We start from the raw sequence: 17,506 nt of genomic DNA on the forward strand, positions 1-17,506 counted from the left end.
GCACTCTACTGTCAGAGCTGTCTTTCCCATTTAGGCCCTTACAGACTGTCATCAAGTCACCTCTTAACCAACTTTTGGATAAACTAAATAGGTTGAACTTCTTAAGTCTCTTGCCATAACCTCATAGATCTCTTTCCAGACCTCAAACATTCTTGTTGCTCTATTCTGAATTCTTTCCAATTTTTTAACATCTTTCCTGAAGTGTGGGCATCAGAAAAGACGGTTACTCACCTTTGTAACTGTTGTTCTTCGAGATGTGTTGCTCACATCCATTCCAGTTAGGTGTGCGCGCCGCGCGTGCACGTTCGTCGGAAACTTTTTACCCTAGCAACTCCAGTGGGCCGGCAGGTCGCCCCCTGGAGTGGCGCCGCCATGGCGCTCAATATATATCCCTGCCGGCCCACCCGCTCCTCAGTTCCTTCTTGCCGGCTACTCCGACAGTGGGGAAGGAGGGCGGGTGTGGAATGGATGTGAGCAACACATCTCGAAGAACAACAGTTACAAAGGTGAGTAACCGTCTTTTCTTCTTCGAGTGATTGCTCACATCCATTCCAGTTAGGTGAATCCCAAGCCATACCTAGGCGGTGGGGTCGGAGTGAGAAGTCGCGGCATGGAGCACTGCAGATCCGAAGGCCGCGTCCTCTCTTGACTGCTGGACCAGGGCGTAGTGGGAAGCAAAGGTGTGGACCGATGACCAGGTCGCTGCCCGACAGATTTCCTGGATGGGCACACGGGCGAGGAAAGCCAGCGACGACGCCTGCGCCCTGGTAGAATGCGCAGTCACCCGGCCCGTAGGGACGTGGGCCAAGTCATAGCAGGTCCTGATACAGGACGTTACCCATGAGGATAACCTCTGGGAGGAGATAGGAAGCCCCTTCATGTGGTCCGCTACCGCCACGAAAAGCTGGGGGGATTTGCGGAAGGGTTTGGTCCTCTCCACATAGAACGCGAGAGCCCTACGGACATCAAGCGAGTGGAGCTGCTGCTCCCTGCCTGAAGAGTGAGGTTTCGGGAAAAAAACCGGAAGGAATATCTCTTGGTTGATGTGGAAGGTCGAGACTACCTTGGGGAGAAAGGCAGGGTGTGGCCTCAGCTGCACCTTATCTTTGTGGAAGACTGTATACGGGGGGTCTACCACAAGAGCCCGGAGTTCCGACACCCGCCTAGCTGAGGTGATAGCTACTAAAAAGGCAGTCTTCCAAGAGAGGTAAAGCAGGGAGCAAGTAGCTAACGGCTCAAAGGGGGGCCCCATGAGCCGAGACAACACCAGGTTAAGATCCCAGGTTGGAGCAGGGAGTCGGACGTTAGGGTATAAACGTTCCAGCCCCTTAAGGAATCTAGACACTGTCGGGTGAGAAAAAACAGAGCGACCATCCCCACCCGGGTGAAAGGTGGAGACAGCTGCCAGGTGGACTCGCAACGACGATATCGCCAGACCCTGTTGTTTGAGGGACCAAACGTAGTCTAAGATATTGGCCACCGAAACTTCCATAGGGCGGAGATCTCTCTCCACGCACCAACAGGAGAAACGCTTCCACTTGGCCAAGTATGTCGCTCTCGTGGAAGGCTTCCTGCTGCCCAAAAGCACCTCCCTCACCGGTGTGGAGCAGCGCAGCTCAGAGCCGGTCAGCCACGCAGGAACCACGCCGCTAGGTGCAGCGACTGCAGGTCCGGGTGACAGAGAGTCCCGTGCTCCTGGGTAATCAGGTCCGGGTGAAGGGGCAGGGGAACTGGGTCGGCTATGGCCAGGTCCAGCAGCATGGGGTACCAATGCTGCCTGGGCCACGCCGGGGCTACCATGATCACGCGAGCCCTGTCCCTGCGCACCTTCAGAAGGACCTTGTGAATCAGAGGAAACGGGGGAAACGCGTAGTACAAGTGGGTTGTCCACGGAATAAGGAAGGCATCCGCTATCGACCCGGGCTCCCTGCCCTGAAAGGAGCAGAACGCCTGGCACTTCTTGTTCCCCCCGGACGCGAAGAGGTCCACACGGGGATAACCCCACCTCTGGAAGATGGAGAGAGCGACGTCCGGGCGAAGGGACCACTCGTGCGATAGGAAGGATCTGCTCAAGCGATCCGCCAGCGTGTTCCGTACTCCGGGGAGGAAGGAAGCCGTGAGTGAATGGAATGGGCTACACAAAAGTCCCAGAGTCGCATCGCCTCGTGACACAGGGGAGAGGATCTGGTGCCGCCCTGCTTGTTGATATAGTACATGGTCGTCATGTTGTCGGTAAACACCGCGACACAACGACCTCGAAGCTGGTGGCAGAACGTCTGACAAGCAAGGCGGACCGCTCTCAACTCCCGCATGTTGATGTGCAACCTCACCTCCTGCGGGGACCACAGGCCCTGCGTTCTCAGGGTTCCCAGGTGGGCCCCCCAGCCGAGATCTGAGGCATCCGTTGTCAGGGACACCGAGGGCTGAGGTGGGTGGAAAGGGAGACCCGCACACACTACGGACTGGTCTAGCCACCAGTCGAGAGAATCTAACACCCCTTGGGGGATCGTGATCAGCATGTCTAGCGGCTGCCTTGCCGGCCGGTAATGCTCGATGAGCCACAACTGGAGGGGCCTCATGCGGAGCCGAGCATAACCGGTCACAAACGTGCATGCTGCCATGTGGCCTAACAGGGTTAGACATGTCCGCACTGATGTCAAGGGGGCTGCCCGTAGTCGTTGAACGATCGCCGACAATGCCTGGAACCTCGGCAACGGCAGAAGAGCCCTGGCCACGGTGGCGTCCAGGACGGCCCCGATGAACTCCACCCTCTGCGTGGGGATCAGGGTGGACTTGTCCATGTTGATCAAGAGGCCCAAAGTAGCAAACAGGCCGGTGATCACGCAGACATGGCTGCAAACTTGCAGTTCCGACGTGCCCCGGATTAACCAATCGTCTAGGTAAGGGAACACGTGGATACGACTGCGCCGAAGATGTGCCACAACAACTGCCATGCATTTTGTAAATACCCTCGGGGCCGTAGAAAGGCCAAATGGGAGGACTGCAAATTGGTAGTGAAGGGAGCCCACCACGAAACGAAGGAAACGTCTGTGGTGTGGCCAAATGGCAATGTGAAAATAAGCGTCCTGCATGTCGAGGGCGGCGTACCAGTCTCCCGGATCCAGGGATGGGATAATGGTCCCCAGGGATACCATGCGGAACTTCAACTTCACCAGGTATTTGTTGAGCTCTCGCAGGTCGAGGATAGGCCTGAGGCCTCCCTTGGCCTTGGGGATCAGAAAGTAACGGGAATAAAACCCCTTGCCTTTCTCGTTTTCCGGAACCGCCTCTATAGCTCCTTTGATGAGGAGCGCCTGTACCTCCTGCCGAAGGAATTGCTCGTGAGAGGGGTCCCTGAAGAGGGACGAGGAAGGGGGGCGGGAAGGAGGAAACGATATAAACTGCAGGCGGTATCCTGTCTGCACCGTGCGTAAGACCCAGCGGTCTGATGTTATTTGGGTCCACGCCGGGAGGAAAAACGAAAGGCGGTTGGAAAACGGGGGGGAAGGATCCGTGGGGGAAACTGTTACTGCGCCCTCGGGCGCACCTTCAAAATGAAGGCTTGGGTCCAGGCGGGGGCTTAGAGGAGCCTTGATTCTGCCCCCCTTGGTTCTCCGAATGCCTGCGCCTTCCATTCCTGCCACGGCGCCTATTAAGGTCCTGCCGTTGGCGGAACTGGGGATATGGCCTGCGCTGCTGTTGCTGCTGTGGCCGGAAGGGTCTGCGCTGCGTTCCCGGTGTGTGCATCCCGAGGGAGCGCATAATGACCCGATTGTCCTTTAGACTCTTAAGTCTGGGGTCTGTCTTCTCCGAAAACAGGCCCTGGCCTTCGAACGGGAGGTCCTGGATGGTATGTTGGAGCTCCGGAGGAAGGCCAGAGACCTGCAGCCAGGAGATACGGCGCATCGTTACCCCCGAAGCGAGGGTGCGGGCAACCGAGTCTGCAGCGTCCAAAGAAGCTTGCAATGATGTACGCGCAACCTTCTTGCCCTCATCTAGGATGGCTGCAAATTCTTGGCGGGCGTCTTGTGGCAGCAGCTCTTTAAATTTGTCCGCTGCCACCCATGAGTTGAAAGCGTACCTGCTGAGCAGGGCTTGTTGGTTCGAAACCCTGAGCTGCAGCGCCCCAGCCGAGTATACTTTGCGTCCAAGGAGGTCCATACGCCTGGCCTCCCTGGATTTGGGGGCTGGAGCTTCCTGCCCATGACGCTCTCTGTCATTTACCGACTGTACCACCAGGGAACACGGTGTCGGGTGGATATGGAGGTACTCATAGCCTTTAGAGGGGGCCATGTACTTCCTCTCGATGCCCCTCGCCGTAGGGGGGATGGAGGCCGGTGACTGCCAGATGGTATTGGCATTGGCCTGGATCGTCCTTATGAAGGGTAGGGCGACCCTGGTGGGAGCATCCGAGGAGAGGATGGTGACAATTGGATCCTCGATCTCCGAGACCTCCTCGGCTTGTAGGCTCAGATTCAGAGCTACTCGCCTAAGGAGGTCTTGGTGCGCCCTGAGATCCAGCCGGGGGGGGGGGGGGCTACTGGAGGAGGTGCCAGCCACCGCTTCATCAGGGGAGGAGGATGAGGAGACCCCCGGCAAGAAAGTGTCCAATGGGGGGTCCCCCTCGGCCCTCGCCTCTGTCTCAGGAGCCAGAGCGGAGTCCTGGTGCTTGGACCCTTCCTCTCCATCCGGGGAGGGAGGGGGGCGAGACAACGAGGCTTCCGGCACCCTGTGCTCCGCCGTCGCAGGCCTAGCAGGAAGCTGTTGGGGGCCCTGGGCTTGATGGTATGCCCATGGGGTCCAAAACCCCCACTGCTGCGGGCCTTGGTCTTGTTGTGGCGGGTCTGAAAAGAGCGCCGCCTGCCGGTCAGTGCCCAGCGCATACCCGCTGTCTGTTTGCGAAGAGACCGACGGCTGCCTAGAAGGCCACGGCGGGGCCGACCCTGGCTGGTAAGGTTCTGCGCGGGTCGGCAGCGACGATCTTCTCGGTGCCGGGATCGGGACCGGGACCGGGTTCTGTCTCGGTGCCGGGATCTGGACCGGTACCGGCCGCCGCTTCGGTGCCGGGATCGGGACCGGGACCTGCCACCGACGCGGTGCCGGGAGGTCGACCGGGACCGGGACCTGCCACCAGCTCGGTGCCGGGAGGTCGACCGGTGCGGCGAGTGACGGCGGGACTGGCTCCTGGAGTCACGGTGCCGGTATCGGCGGCTGGAGTCAGACCGCGACCGTCTAGAGGTCGATCGGTGCCGCGAGTGCGACCGGTACCGCCGAGGGGAGCGGTGCCGGGACTGCGAGCGGCGATGAGATCTTGACCTGCCGTGACGTCGGGACCTGGACCGCGAGCGCGAGTCCCGAGACGGTGCCGACATCATGGGCTTGCCTCTAGATGCGACCCGCACCGGAGGTACCGGGGGTGGCAGCTGAGTAGGCTCTGTCAAGGCAATAAGGTCCCGTGCCGAGGCGAAGGTCTCCGGCGTGGATGGGACCAAAATCTCAACCCCAGATCTCATGGGGGAGCTTGGCGGCACCGGACTCGACGGACCCGCCGGGCCCGGAGTCGACGGTGCCGGCGGCGCCGCGGCCGATGTTGAGGCCAGGCGCTCCAGTCGGGTCTGCCTGGCTGGAGTAGCAGACGCTGACGGTCTTGGTTCTGCACCCGGTGCCGGAGAAGGTCGGTGCCGGGGAGTCTTTCCGGTGCCGGTGCGATCCGGTGCCGGCGCCGAGATCACGGCCTGCGAAGCCGTCGGGTCAAGTGCCGCCTCCATAAGGAGAGTCCGGAGTCTTTGGTCTCTCTCCTTTTTTGTCCTGGGCTTAAAAGCCTTGCAGATGCGGCACTTGTCCGATCTGTGCGATTCCCCCAGGCACTTCAGGCATGCGTCGTGGGGGTCGCTGGTAGGCATAGGCTTTTTACAGGCCGCACACTGCTTAAAGCCCGGCGAACCAGGCATGAGCCCGGTGCCGGGTGCCGGGAAGGGCTACAGCCCCCGGCTAACAACTATTTACAACCTATTTACACTTAATTACTTACTAACTAACTTAACGATCTAACTAACGACTATTAACAATAACGAGAGATAACAAGGAGAGCTAGGGACGTGGAGGACAGCTATGCCGCGCTCCACAGTTCCAACGACCGACACGGCGGTAAGAAGGAACTGAGGAGCGGGTGGGCCGGCAGGGATATATATTGAGCGCCATGGCGGCGCCACTCCAGGGGGTGACCTGCCGGCCCACTGGAGTTGCTAGGGTAAAAAGTTTCCGACGAACGTGCACGCGCGGCGCACACACCTAACTGGAATGGATGTGAGCAATCACTCGAAGAAGAACTGGACTACGTATTCCAGGAATGGCCTCACTAATGCTGTAAACAGAGGTAATACAAATTCCCTACTCCTATTTGATATTCTCTGCTTATAAATATAAGTTTACATTGACCCTCTTCGCTACAGCATCACTGGGAGCTCATGTTCAATTGGTTATCTGCCATTACCTCTACATCTTTTTCAGAGTCAGGACATTACAGGACATTGTCACTCATCTTGTAAATGTGTTTATTCTTAGAAGTAGGACCTTGTATTTGGCTGCATTAAAATGCACCATGTTCAGATGAGCCGAATATACCAAGCAATCCTCATCAGTCTGTATAAATGACTCCATCATTATTTACCACTCCACCTTTTTTGTGTCATTACAACTTTTACCAGTGATGATTTTATATTGTCCTCCAGATTGCTGAAAAAAATATTGAACAGCCCTGGGCTGAGAACAGATCCTCACTGGAACCATTAGAAATACCCCTAAAGGACTATGATTCCCCATTTACAATTACTTCTTGAGATCTATCAGTTGTTTTTAATCAATGTAATATGAACTACATTTAAAAAAAAAATACCACTACACAAAATCAACCTCATGTGGGACTAAATTAAATACCTTACAGAAGTCTCTGTATTTTATGTCAACACACAGTTAACTTTAATAATCCAACTTGTAATCTTATCAAAAGTGGATATCCCGTTAGTTTGACAAGACCGATTTTTCATACAACCATGCTGACTGGCATTAATTATGCTACCACCCTTTAATCTTTTACTGGTTGCATCCCGTATCAGCTTTTCCGTGATTTTGCCTGGGAATGATGTCAGAATTTCTAGCCTATAGTTACCCAAGTCATCTCATTTACTTTTATTTTAAAATTCTGGTACAACATTAGCTTTATTCCACTTCTCTGGGACACACCCAGTGTCCGAAGATTTGTTAAAAATTAATATTAATAGTTCAGAGAGCTGCTCAGCCAATTCTTTACTACTCCTGGGTGCAAGTTGTCCAGTTTTGCTGATTTAAATATGTTAAACGTTAGTAGCTGCTGTCTGACATCTTCCCTAGTTACTGATGGAACAGAAAGTATTTCCTTATCATGGTAAGATATGAATACAACATCCTGCTTCTTTCCAAACACAGAGCAGAAATATTTAATTTAATTCAATATTTAATTGAACACATTTGTCCTCTCTGCATCATGACTGGCATTTTTACCATCCTTATATGGTATCAGACCACTGTCCTGAGGGAAGCGGGTGGGAAGAGAAGAGAGTGATATTTCTATTAGAATACAAAATATGACAAGACCAGGGGCTGAATATGGTGTTAATTTACCCAGAATAGCTACAGTATCTTAGTGGTGTTTCTCAGGATGTACACTGATGTGGGTGAGTGCCATATTTGGAATCTGCTGTGATTCTACAAGGGAAAGAAAGGTATTCTAAACATGGGGAAAAGTATTTTGGACATAAGTGAGCCAAGAGTTTTACCCTGCAATTCTTTTGCTCTGACCTTATCATACATATTTTTAGCTTAGGCCTTCTGATTCCTTTAGTTACTCTTTTGATTGTCACTTCTGTTCCATCCTTACCTCCACCTTTAAAAACAGTGAGGCAGGACTCTTCCCATCTAAAGCCACTCTTCATTGAAGCTCAGTTTTCTTTCACTGAGGATTATCCAGTGATAGGAAGAAACACATAATTATGGGCCTCACCCTACAAGGCACTTAATATACAAGATTATGGGCCTCAACTGATTAGAAACTGTGGCATGAGGGGAAATACAGACAGCAGCAGTATGCTGAGCCATTTTGCCCTTGACAGTGGAGCGTGTCTATAAAAGCTTCACAACTGATAAAAGATCATAGACTCAATATTCCTAAATTGGGACATTTGCATTTTCACATTATACTGACACATAAAATATCAGGATGCTTGGGACAACACAAAGCTTTTAGGTGGAAACTTTCACAGACTCAGACTTTATGGCCAGAGGGGACCATCAGGATTATCTACTCTAACCTCCTGCACATCGCAGGCTACAGAACTTCTCCCACCCACTCCTGTAGTAGACCCATAAATTCTAAATCTTGATTTAAAGACTTCAAGTTACAGATAATCCACCATTCTGCACTGTCTTTATTCTATTTGAGTCCTAGCCAGTGATGCACGGGACTCTCATGCAGAAGATATGTTAATCAGGATAAAAAACACATGGTCCAAAGGGTGCTGGGTGAGCAGACGAGTACAAAGGTGTCTGTAGCACCAACACAGGAGCACCTCTCTGGAACAGATTAGCAGAGTGCTACTAACAACCTATGAGGAAGCCAGGTGCTCTCTCCTCTTCGGCAAAGGCTGCACAGCCATCTGGACGGCTGGAAGGGAGAAAGTGGCCTTCAGAATGAGTGCAGTTTCAATGCTGGGAGGAGAAAAGGTGCAGCAGAGACAACAGAGTCCTACACACCTCTGTGAATGCTAGACAGAGTCATCACAAACCTCACCACCTTCCACTTCAAAGGTAAAGTGCATTTCTTCGACTTTGCCTTCTCTAACATAAATACAGTGCAACATGAATACATATATTTTTACAAACCTAAAACCTATCAAAAAGAGGCACTCCATTGAAAAACATGTCTCCCCCTGGGGAGAGGATAAGACAACAACACTTGACAGATGTTAGTCATGTTGCTCAATGCACCACTGGCAGGGTACTATGGTGATAAGCGCAGTACAAGAACCTGTCTAGACTAGAATAGTGAGTACACTGGGAGGTTACTTACGCATTACTTCCATGACACGGTGACGGAGGAAGGTGCGACTGCTCTGAAGGGCACCAAAGCGCTTCAGGTCCAGTGGCCAAACATTTTCTGATGGGCAACCATTTACCATCCACTCAGCCAAGTACCTGGTTGGAGGCAGAAACCAAGGAGGATTTGGATGTCCATTGAAGCACTATGAGCAAGAGTCTAGCTCTTAAGTCAAGGAGTAATGGCCATTTGGGCACCAGGATTTCTTGCAATCGGTAGAGGCTTTGAATAAGATTACAATAATACAGACACCATTGGGAGCTGGGAGATTTCAATCTAAAACAAAAACAGCCACCAGATAATGCAGTTATTAACTTCCCACTGCAATGAAATTTATCTCACAGAGCAAAGGAAGCTGAGGACACTGCAAGTGAAACTACAGAGCATCAGACTGCTAGCATGGCTGGCACCAGGGCTGGCTCTAGCAATTTCGCTGCCCCAAGCACGGCGTCATGTCGCGAGGGGTGCTCTGCTGCTCACCGGTCCCTCGGCTCTGGTGGACCTCCCGCAGGCGTCCCACCAGAGCCGCGGGGACAGTGGACCCTCTGCAGGCATGCCTGCGGGAGGTCCACCGGAGCCGCCTGCTGCCCTCCCGGCAACCAGCAGAGCGCCCCCTCCCCCCTGGCATGCCGCCCCAAGCACGCATTTGGCACGCTGTGGCCTGGAGCCGGCCCTGGCTGGCATTATGCTAAATCCTTAGGATACACAAAGCAGAGAGTGCTGAAGTATGCTTAATCTGGGGTTAAGAAGCCAACTGCTTTGTTACTTCCAGTACCTGGTACAGGCTCACTTCTCAGAAGGTGCCCGTCAAGTTGGAGGTTACATTTGGCTACACCTCCGGCAGTGACCAAGCTAAGCCTGGAGGGTGTACTCCAGACCCTCGTCAGAATGACAGAAAACTAAAAGGAAGAAAGCGGTCCAAACTAAAGCAGAACAGCTCAACACATTTGGCCGGCAGAGACAATAGCAAAGGGGTCATCAGAAAATCTACGGAGAAAGCTACATTAATGCAATGTCAAGACAGACAGCTTGAAACGACAAATTGACAGGTCTGGTTCTGATGCAAAGCTGTAAATAGGCTGCAGATCTTCCTATAATGGTGCTATGGACCTTATTATGACTGAGAAAAATGGAGGATTCACTTTTTTTTGCGAATCGTCTAACAACTACCAGAACCAAACGGGTACTAAATCTGGATACTGTGACAGGGTCAGGCCAGGTGGCTACAGGAAAGTGATAGAAGGCAGATATATTAGCCCCAGGTTAAGTAGGTCCCCTTTCCCTGGATTAGGTAAAACGGAAGGTTCCAGAACAATCAGGAACTTTCTGGAAACAATTAGGGCAGACAGGCTGATTAGAACTCCTGCAGCCAATCAAGAAGCTGCTAGAATCACTTAAGGCAGGCTAATCAGGGCACCTGGGTTTAAAAGGGAGCTCAGTTCAGTTTGTGGTGCGTGTGTGAGGAGCTGGGAGCAAGAAGCTGAGAGTGAGAGGATGTGCTGCTGGAGGACTGAGGAGTACAAGCATTCTCAGACACCAGGAGGAAGGTCCTGTGGTGAGGATAAAGAAGGTGTTTGGAGGAGGCCATGGGAAAGTAGCCCAGGGAGTTGTAGCTGTCATCCAGCTGTTGCAGGAGGCACTATAGACAGCTGCAGTCCACAGGGCGCTGGGCTGGAACCCGGAGTAGAGGGTGAGCCCAAGTTCCCCCCAAAATCTCCCAACTCCTGATCCAATACAGGTAGATCTCTGAGGCTAGCAAAATCCACCAATAAGTGCAGGACCCACCAAGGTGGAGAAGGAACTTGGTCATAATCCCAATAGCCATCACAGAAGAAGTGGGAAAAAACAGGTCACTCTGGGGCTAGGATGATAGGAAGGACAGGGCCGCCCAGACGGAGGGGCATTGGGGCAATTTGCCCCGGGCCCCCGTGAGAATATAGTATTCTATAGTATTGCAACTTTTTTTTATGGAAGGGGCTCCCAAAAGGGCTTTGCCCCAGACCCCCTGAATCTTCTGGGCGGCCCTGAGGAAGAATCCTGGCTAATGGAAGGCAATGGGGGGGGCGGGGAGAGGATTCTGGGCCAGATCAGAGTGCCAGGATGGAGCCACTATAGGAGAAAGTGGGTGAGGGCGAATCAGGGCAAGGGGCAGCAGCCATTTTAAATGCAGCCTTTTTTCCTAGATGTGATTTGTACAAATCTGTCAAAGTTCCTGTATTTGTGTGAAAGTCTAATCTACCAGGGAGTCATCACAACCCTAGGATGCTGGCAGAAGGAAGTGTGGGGGAAGTTTGTTTGGGGAACGTATAAATGAATCTCCGGGGCTGTGAACCCAGCACCTTTCACAGACATTTAACTCACGTTAGTGTTTATAGTACAAAAGTACTTTATCGCCTGCTCTTTTAGTGAAAATTAACTCTGAGAGTCACCTGAATAATCTGGCCTGAGAGAGGCTGGCCTACAAGTCTAGGATTTAGGAATTCCCCCACTCATGTGACAGCACCCAGAGTCAATGCATCTAGCCTGTGTACAGGGGACAAGATGAGCTGTGCTGTGCTCAGCATTTACTTCTGCCAGCTGGGAAAAGGAACAAGACTGGTGGGCCCTGCAAGGAGCCTCATCAGTCTTCAGCAAGTGTTGGTCCTTGACATGTGGAGCCCAAAGAAGATGCGCAGGGAAAGCCAATAACCTGATGAGTCAGAAACCCCCTGTCATAAACAGATAAGAAAAGTTAATAGCACAGAAGTACTTTATATCTCTGACTGTAAAGGGTTAACAAGTTCAGTAAGCCTGGCTGTCACCTGACCAGAGGACCAATCAGAGGACAGGATACTTTCAAATCTTGAGGGAGGGAAGTTTTTGTGTGTGCTGTTAGTTTTGGTTGTTGTTCACTCTAGGGGCTCAGAGACATCAGACGTGCAACCAGGTTTCTCTCCAATCTCTCCGATACAGGTTCTTATAAGTTCAGACTAGTGAGTACGAGGTAGATAAAGCGAGTTAGGCTTATGTTTGTTTTCTTTATTTGCAAATGTGCATTTGGCTGAAAGGAGTTCAAATGTGTATTTTGCTGAAAGATTTTAATTTGTACTTGTATACTTAGGCTGGGAGGGTATTCCCAGTGTCTATAGCTGAAAGACCCTGTACCTATTCCATCTTAAATTTACAAAGATAATTTTTACTGTTTTTTCTTTCTTTAATTAAAAGCTTTCTTGTGTAAGAACCTGATTGTTTTTTTTATTCTGGTGAGACCCCAGGGGACTGGGTCTGGATTCACCAGGGAATTGGTGGGCAGAAAGGAGGGAAGGGGGAGAGAGAGGTTAATTTCTCTCTGTGTTAGGATTACTGTCTCTCTCAGGGAGAGTCTGGGAGGGGGAAAGAGAAGGAAGGAGGCAGGTGAATTGTCCTCTCTGTTTTGTGATTCAAGGAGTTTGAATCACACAGTGATCTTCCAGGGTAACCCAGGGAGGGGAAGTCTGGGAGAGGCAACGGTAGGGGAAAGGGTTTTCTTTCCTTGTGTTAAGATCCAGAGGGTCTGGGTCTTGGGATTCCCTGGGCCAGGTTTTGGGGGGGACCAGAGTGTACCATGCACTGGAATTCCTGGTTGGTGGCAGCGCTACAGGTCCTAAGCTGGTAATTGAGCTTAGAGGAATTCATGCTGGTACCCCATCTTTTGGACGCTAAGGTTCGGAGTGGGGAATTGTACCATGACACCCCCCCAGAGAAGGAAATCAGAAAAAATGCAATATGCTCTTCACCCTCTCTAATGCAGTGCTCTTTCATAACCCAGGCAGGCAGACCTTCAGAGTCTCAATGCGTGGATGAGACGATGATGTAGAGAGGACAAGTTTACATTCATTAGGAACTGGGGAAACTTTTGGGATGGGGAGAGCCTATACAGGAGAGATGGGCTCCACCTAAACCAAAGTGGAACCAGACTGCTGGCACTAAACATTAAAAAGGTTGCAGAGCAGTTTTTAAACTAGGAGATGGGGGAAAGCCAACTGCAGCAGAGGAGCATGTGGATCGGACACAGACTTCTCTTAGGGGAGAGTCTAATGATAGAGAATCTCCAGGTCATAGTCAGGAGCAGAGGATGGAAGAGGATAATGTAAGGGCCGGATCAAATGATAAACAGTCACATAAAAAAGAATCTGACATATGAGAAAAGAGCAGACAAATAAACAGGGACAAGTGCTTGTACACAAATGCTAGAAGTCTAAATAATAAGATGGATGAACTAGAGTGCCTTGTGATAAAGGAGGCTATTGATATAATAGGCATCACAGAAACCTGGTGGACTGAGAGCAATCAATGGGACAGAATCATTCCGGGGTACAAAATACATCGGAAGGACAGAACACGTTGTGCAGGGGGGGAGTGGCACTATATGTGAAAGAAAATGTAGATTCAAATGAAGTAAAAATCTTAAGCGAATCCACATGTTCCATAGAATCTCTATGGATAGAAATTTCATGCTTTAATAAAAATATAACATTAGGGATCTAGTATCGACCACCTGACCAGGCCAGTAATAGAGATGATGAAATGCTAAGAGAAATTAGAGAGGCTATCAAAATTAAGAACCCAATAATAATGGGGGATTCCAATTATCCCCCTATTGACTAGGAACATTTCACTTCAGAACGAATTGCAGAGATAAAATTTCTCGATACTTGAAATGACTGCTTCACGGAGCAGCTGGTACGGGAACCCACAAGGGGAGAAGCAACTCTGGATTTAATCCTGAGTGGAGCGCAGGAGCTGGTCCAAGAGGTAACTATAGCAGGACCGCTTGGAAAGACTGACCATAGTACAATAGCATTCAACATCCCTGTGGTGGGAAGAACATCTCAACAGCCCAACACTGTGGCATTTAAAGACAGGGTTAAAAGACAGGGAACAAAGGGTAGGAATTAATGGTAAATTCTCAGAATGCAGAGGGGAAACTAGTGGTGTTCCCCAAGGGCCAGTCCTAGGACCAATCCTATTCAATTTATTCATAAAAGATCTGGAGAAAGGGGTAAACAGTGAGGTGGCAAAGTTTGCAGATGATACTAAACTGCTCAAGATAGTTAAGACCAAAGCAGACTGTGAAGAACTTCAAAAAGATCTGACAAAACTAAGTGATTGGGCAACAAAATGGCACATGAAATTTAATGTGGATAAATATAAAGCAATGCATATTGGAAAAAATAACCCCAACTATACATACAATATGATGGGGGCTAATTTAGCTACAGTGAGTTAGGAAAAAGATCTTGGAGTCATCGTGGACAGTTTTCTGAAGATGTCCATGCAGTGTGCAGAGGCGGTCAAAAAAAGCAAACGGGATGTTAGGAATCATTAAAAAGGGGATAGAGAACAAGACTGAGAATATATTATTGCCCTTATATAAATCCATGGTACGCCCACGTCTCGAATACTGTGTACAGATGTGGTCTCCTCACCTCAAAAAAGATATACTGGCACTAGAAAAGGTACAGAAAAGAGCAACTAAAATGATTAGGAGTTTGAAGAGGGTCCCATATGAGGAAAGATTAAAGAGGCTAGGACTCTTCATCTTGGAAAAGAGGAGACTAAGGGGGAATATGATGGAGGTATATAAAATCATGAGTGATGTGGAAAAAGTGGATAAGGAAAAGTTATTTACTTATTCCCATAATACAAGAACTAGGGGTCATCAAATGAAATTAATAGGCAGCAGGTTTAAAACGAATAAAAGGAAGTTCTTCTTCACGCAGCGCACAGTCAACTTGTGGAACTCCTTACCTGAGGAGGTTGTGAAGGCTGGACTATAACAGCGTTTAAAAGAGAACTGGATAAATTCATGGTGGTTAAGTCCATAAATGGCTATTAGCCAGTGTGGGTTAGGAATGGTGTCCCTAGCCTCTGTTTGTCAGAGGATGGAGATGGATGGCAGGAGAGAGATCACTTGATCATTACCTGTTAGGTTCACTCCTTCTGGGGCACCTGGCATTGGCCACTGTCGGCAGACAGATACTAGGCTAGATGGACCTTTGGTCTGACCCAGTACGGCCATTCTTATGTTCTTATGACTAAGCTCAGGCTCCCATGAAGTGACTGACAATTTTACATGGTCAAATTCTGCATATTGTCTTGTGGTACCCAAGCCCCACTGTGTCTCTTGCACTATGCTGGTGAGCTAACTTTCCTCTAAGCGCAGCAGGCTACAAAGGGCTGTGTAGGCCCACAGCCATAGGGGGCTGGGGAGAGGAGAGTGGTAGGCAAGGAGGGGAAGAAGTTGGGGGCATGCAGAGCTGCCAGTGAGCAGAAGCGCCTCTCCCCGGGGGGCTGCCACTGGCAGGGAGAGGGCTGGGAGAAGGACTCTGGCCCCAGCCCCAGAGCTGCTGCCGGCGGGGAGAGGGCTGAGAGGAGGAGTCCAGCCGCAGCCCAGGGGCAGCCTGCACCTCATTCTCCTCATCGCCAGCCCCAGCCTATAGCCCGCACCCCCCCACCAGCTGGAGCCCTCACCCCCGCACCCTAAGCCTCTGCCACAGCCCTGAGCCCCCAAACACTCTGAACCCCTCAGCCCCACCCCCGCCGCATGTCACTTCCCTATTGGTGTACATAATATAGTTCATTTCACGCATAGCTATACAAAATTAGAGGAAACATTGCTGGTGAGCCACTTACCTGCCTGCTCCTCCACCAAAAGAGGTGCCAGCGGAGTTCATTCCAGCTAGGACAAAGTAGCCCTGTACCGTGGGTGACTCTCCCAGGATGCACCGCATATCTGGAGTGAAGGATTCTGGGCAGTTCACTAACTGCATGATCTCCAGAGCCTCCAACCCTGGCATCCTCCGCAGAAGAGAACTCAGCAGTGGCTCTAGTCACCAAAACAAAACAAGACAAGACAACTTAATCCTGATAAACCATAGCCTTTAGTCTACAGGCACTTCAACCACTCCTCCTCCATCCCCAAACCAGACACACAAACCAGTCCATTTACTCCAAGATTTATATGATCTTAACAGACAGCAGTATCTTCCATGTGTCAGTGCATCTATGGGACAAACTGGATATTTGCTGTAAAGTACCACAAGTGTAGATCAGCAGAATGGCAGAAAACCTAGCAGACCCTGCCTTCTCAGGCTAATTAAAATGGATCAACTCTGAAAGAGAACCCTTTTGGGGGTATGAAGAACTGGCTATCCCCATTAAGCAAATTATCTCATTTCAATTTTTTTTTGGTTCAAGGTTTCCCTCCGCAAGGTATTTTGCATAAAAGCAATCACCTTCGTTTGCTCAAAATTCAGCAGATGCAAGCACTAAAATGATCAAGTTTCATGTTCCCTTAAAAATGTCTGAACAAAAATAAAGCTTTTATGCTCGCTCCCCATGCACCTGAGAATTCCAGCGTGAGTATGGGGTTATGAATTTCACTAGAGAGGGGTCTCAGAGCAGCCGGTGTCAGGTCTGGTCTTATAAGAATGAGGGGAGATTTGAAAGCTGCCTTCAACTACCTGAAAAGGGGTTCCAAAGAGGATGGATCTAGACTGTTCTCAGTGGTACCTGATGACAGAACAAGGAGTAATAGTCTCAAGCTGCAGTGGGGGAGGTTTAGGTTGGATATTAGGAAAAACTTTTTCACTCAGAGTGGTGAAGCACTGGAATGGGTTACCTAGGGAGGTGGTGGAATCTCCTTCCTTAGAAGTTTTTAAGGTCAGGCTAGACAAAGCCCTGGCTGGAATGATTTAGTTGGGAATTAGCAATGCTTTGAGCAGGGGGTTGGACTAGATGACCTCCTGAGGTCCCTTCCAACCCTCATAGTCTATGATTCTAAGATATCTAGAACAGCGGTGTCAAAGGCTGGTGGGACCCTTTAAGGCAAGCCAGGCTCAGCCTTGCTTGTGACCCAGCAGCAAGCAAGCCCCACTCCGCTCAAGTGACGGTGATATGGCAACTGAACAATAATTAGTGATCCCAGCCGTGAAAGAGTTAGGAAAAGACAACACAGTGAAGAATTCTTTGGGGGAAAGAGATGGAGACTGTGACTGCAGAGATTGCAGGACTCTGTGACAGGTAGGCGAACCCATGAGGAGTGGCATAGGCTCCTGTGGGAGAAGCCCTAGGCTAAGGCCTACAAAGTACAAAGAGATGCTTAGGAGAAGCTGCCAGAGTCCCTGGGGAAGGGAAGCAGTAAAGGAAAGTATGTAAGACAAGACGCAACACAGGAAGAACTCTACAGGAGCAGGTTAGGCTCATGTGGAGGAGGCCCTGAGGTTGGGTCAGTAAAACCAGGGGACGATTTAACAGTTCAGCGGAGAAGGGAGAAGACAGAGTTACAATCCTCTAGTTAAAATTATGCACAGAAAACAAAAATGAGATTCAACTTGAGAAAATGTAAGCCAGTAC

General features: G+C 50.4%; 1 protein-coding gene across 7 annotated transcripts in view; it reads right to left on the minus strand.

Moving 5' to 3' along the window:
- The window catches only part of PDPR (pyruvate dehydrogenase phosphatase regulatory subunit), a 61,781-nt gene that overhangs the window by 18,106 nt on the left and 26,169 nt on the right, over positions 1–17,506 (minus strand). For 6 of the 7 annotated variants that reach the window (XM_050922357.1, XM_050922355.1, XM_050922356.1 and 3 more), the window contains 2 exons: positions 15,785–15,977; positions 9,104–9,228 (listed from right to left, as the gene is read on the minus strand). In XM_050922357.1, the coding sequence (XP_050778314.1) occupies positions 9,104–9,228; positions 15,785–15,977 (318 nt within the window). Of the gene's footprint in view, positions 1–9,103; positions 9,229–9,905; positions 10,209–15,784; positions 15,978–17,506 lie in introns of those variants that run through there. The other variant, XM_050922361.1, reaches the window with a different exon arrangement.

Source organism: Gopherus flavomarginatus, chromosome 14 (genome assembly GCF_025201925.1).
Source record: "Gopherus flavomarginatus isolate rGopFla2 chromosome 14, rGopFla2.mat.asm, whole genome shotgun sequence".
In the NCBI taxonomy this organism is placed as follows: Eukaryota; Metazoa; Chordata; order Testudines; family Testudinidae; genus Gopherus; species Gopherus flavomarginatus.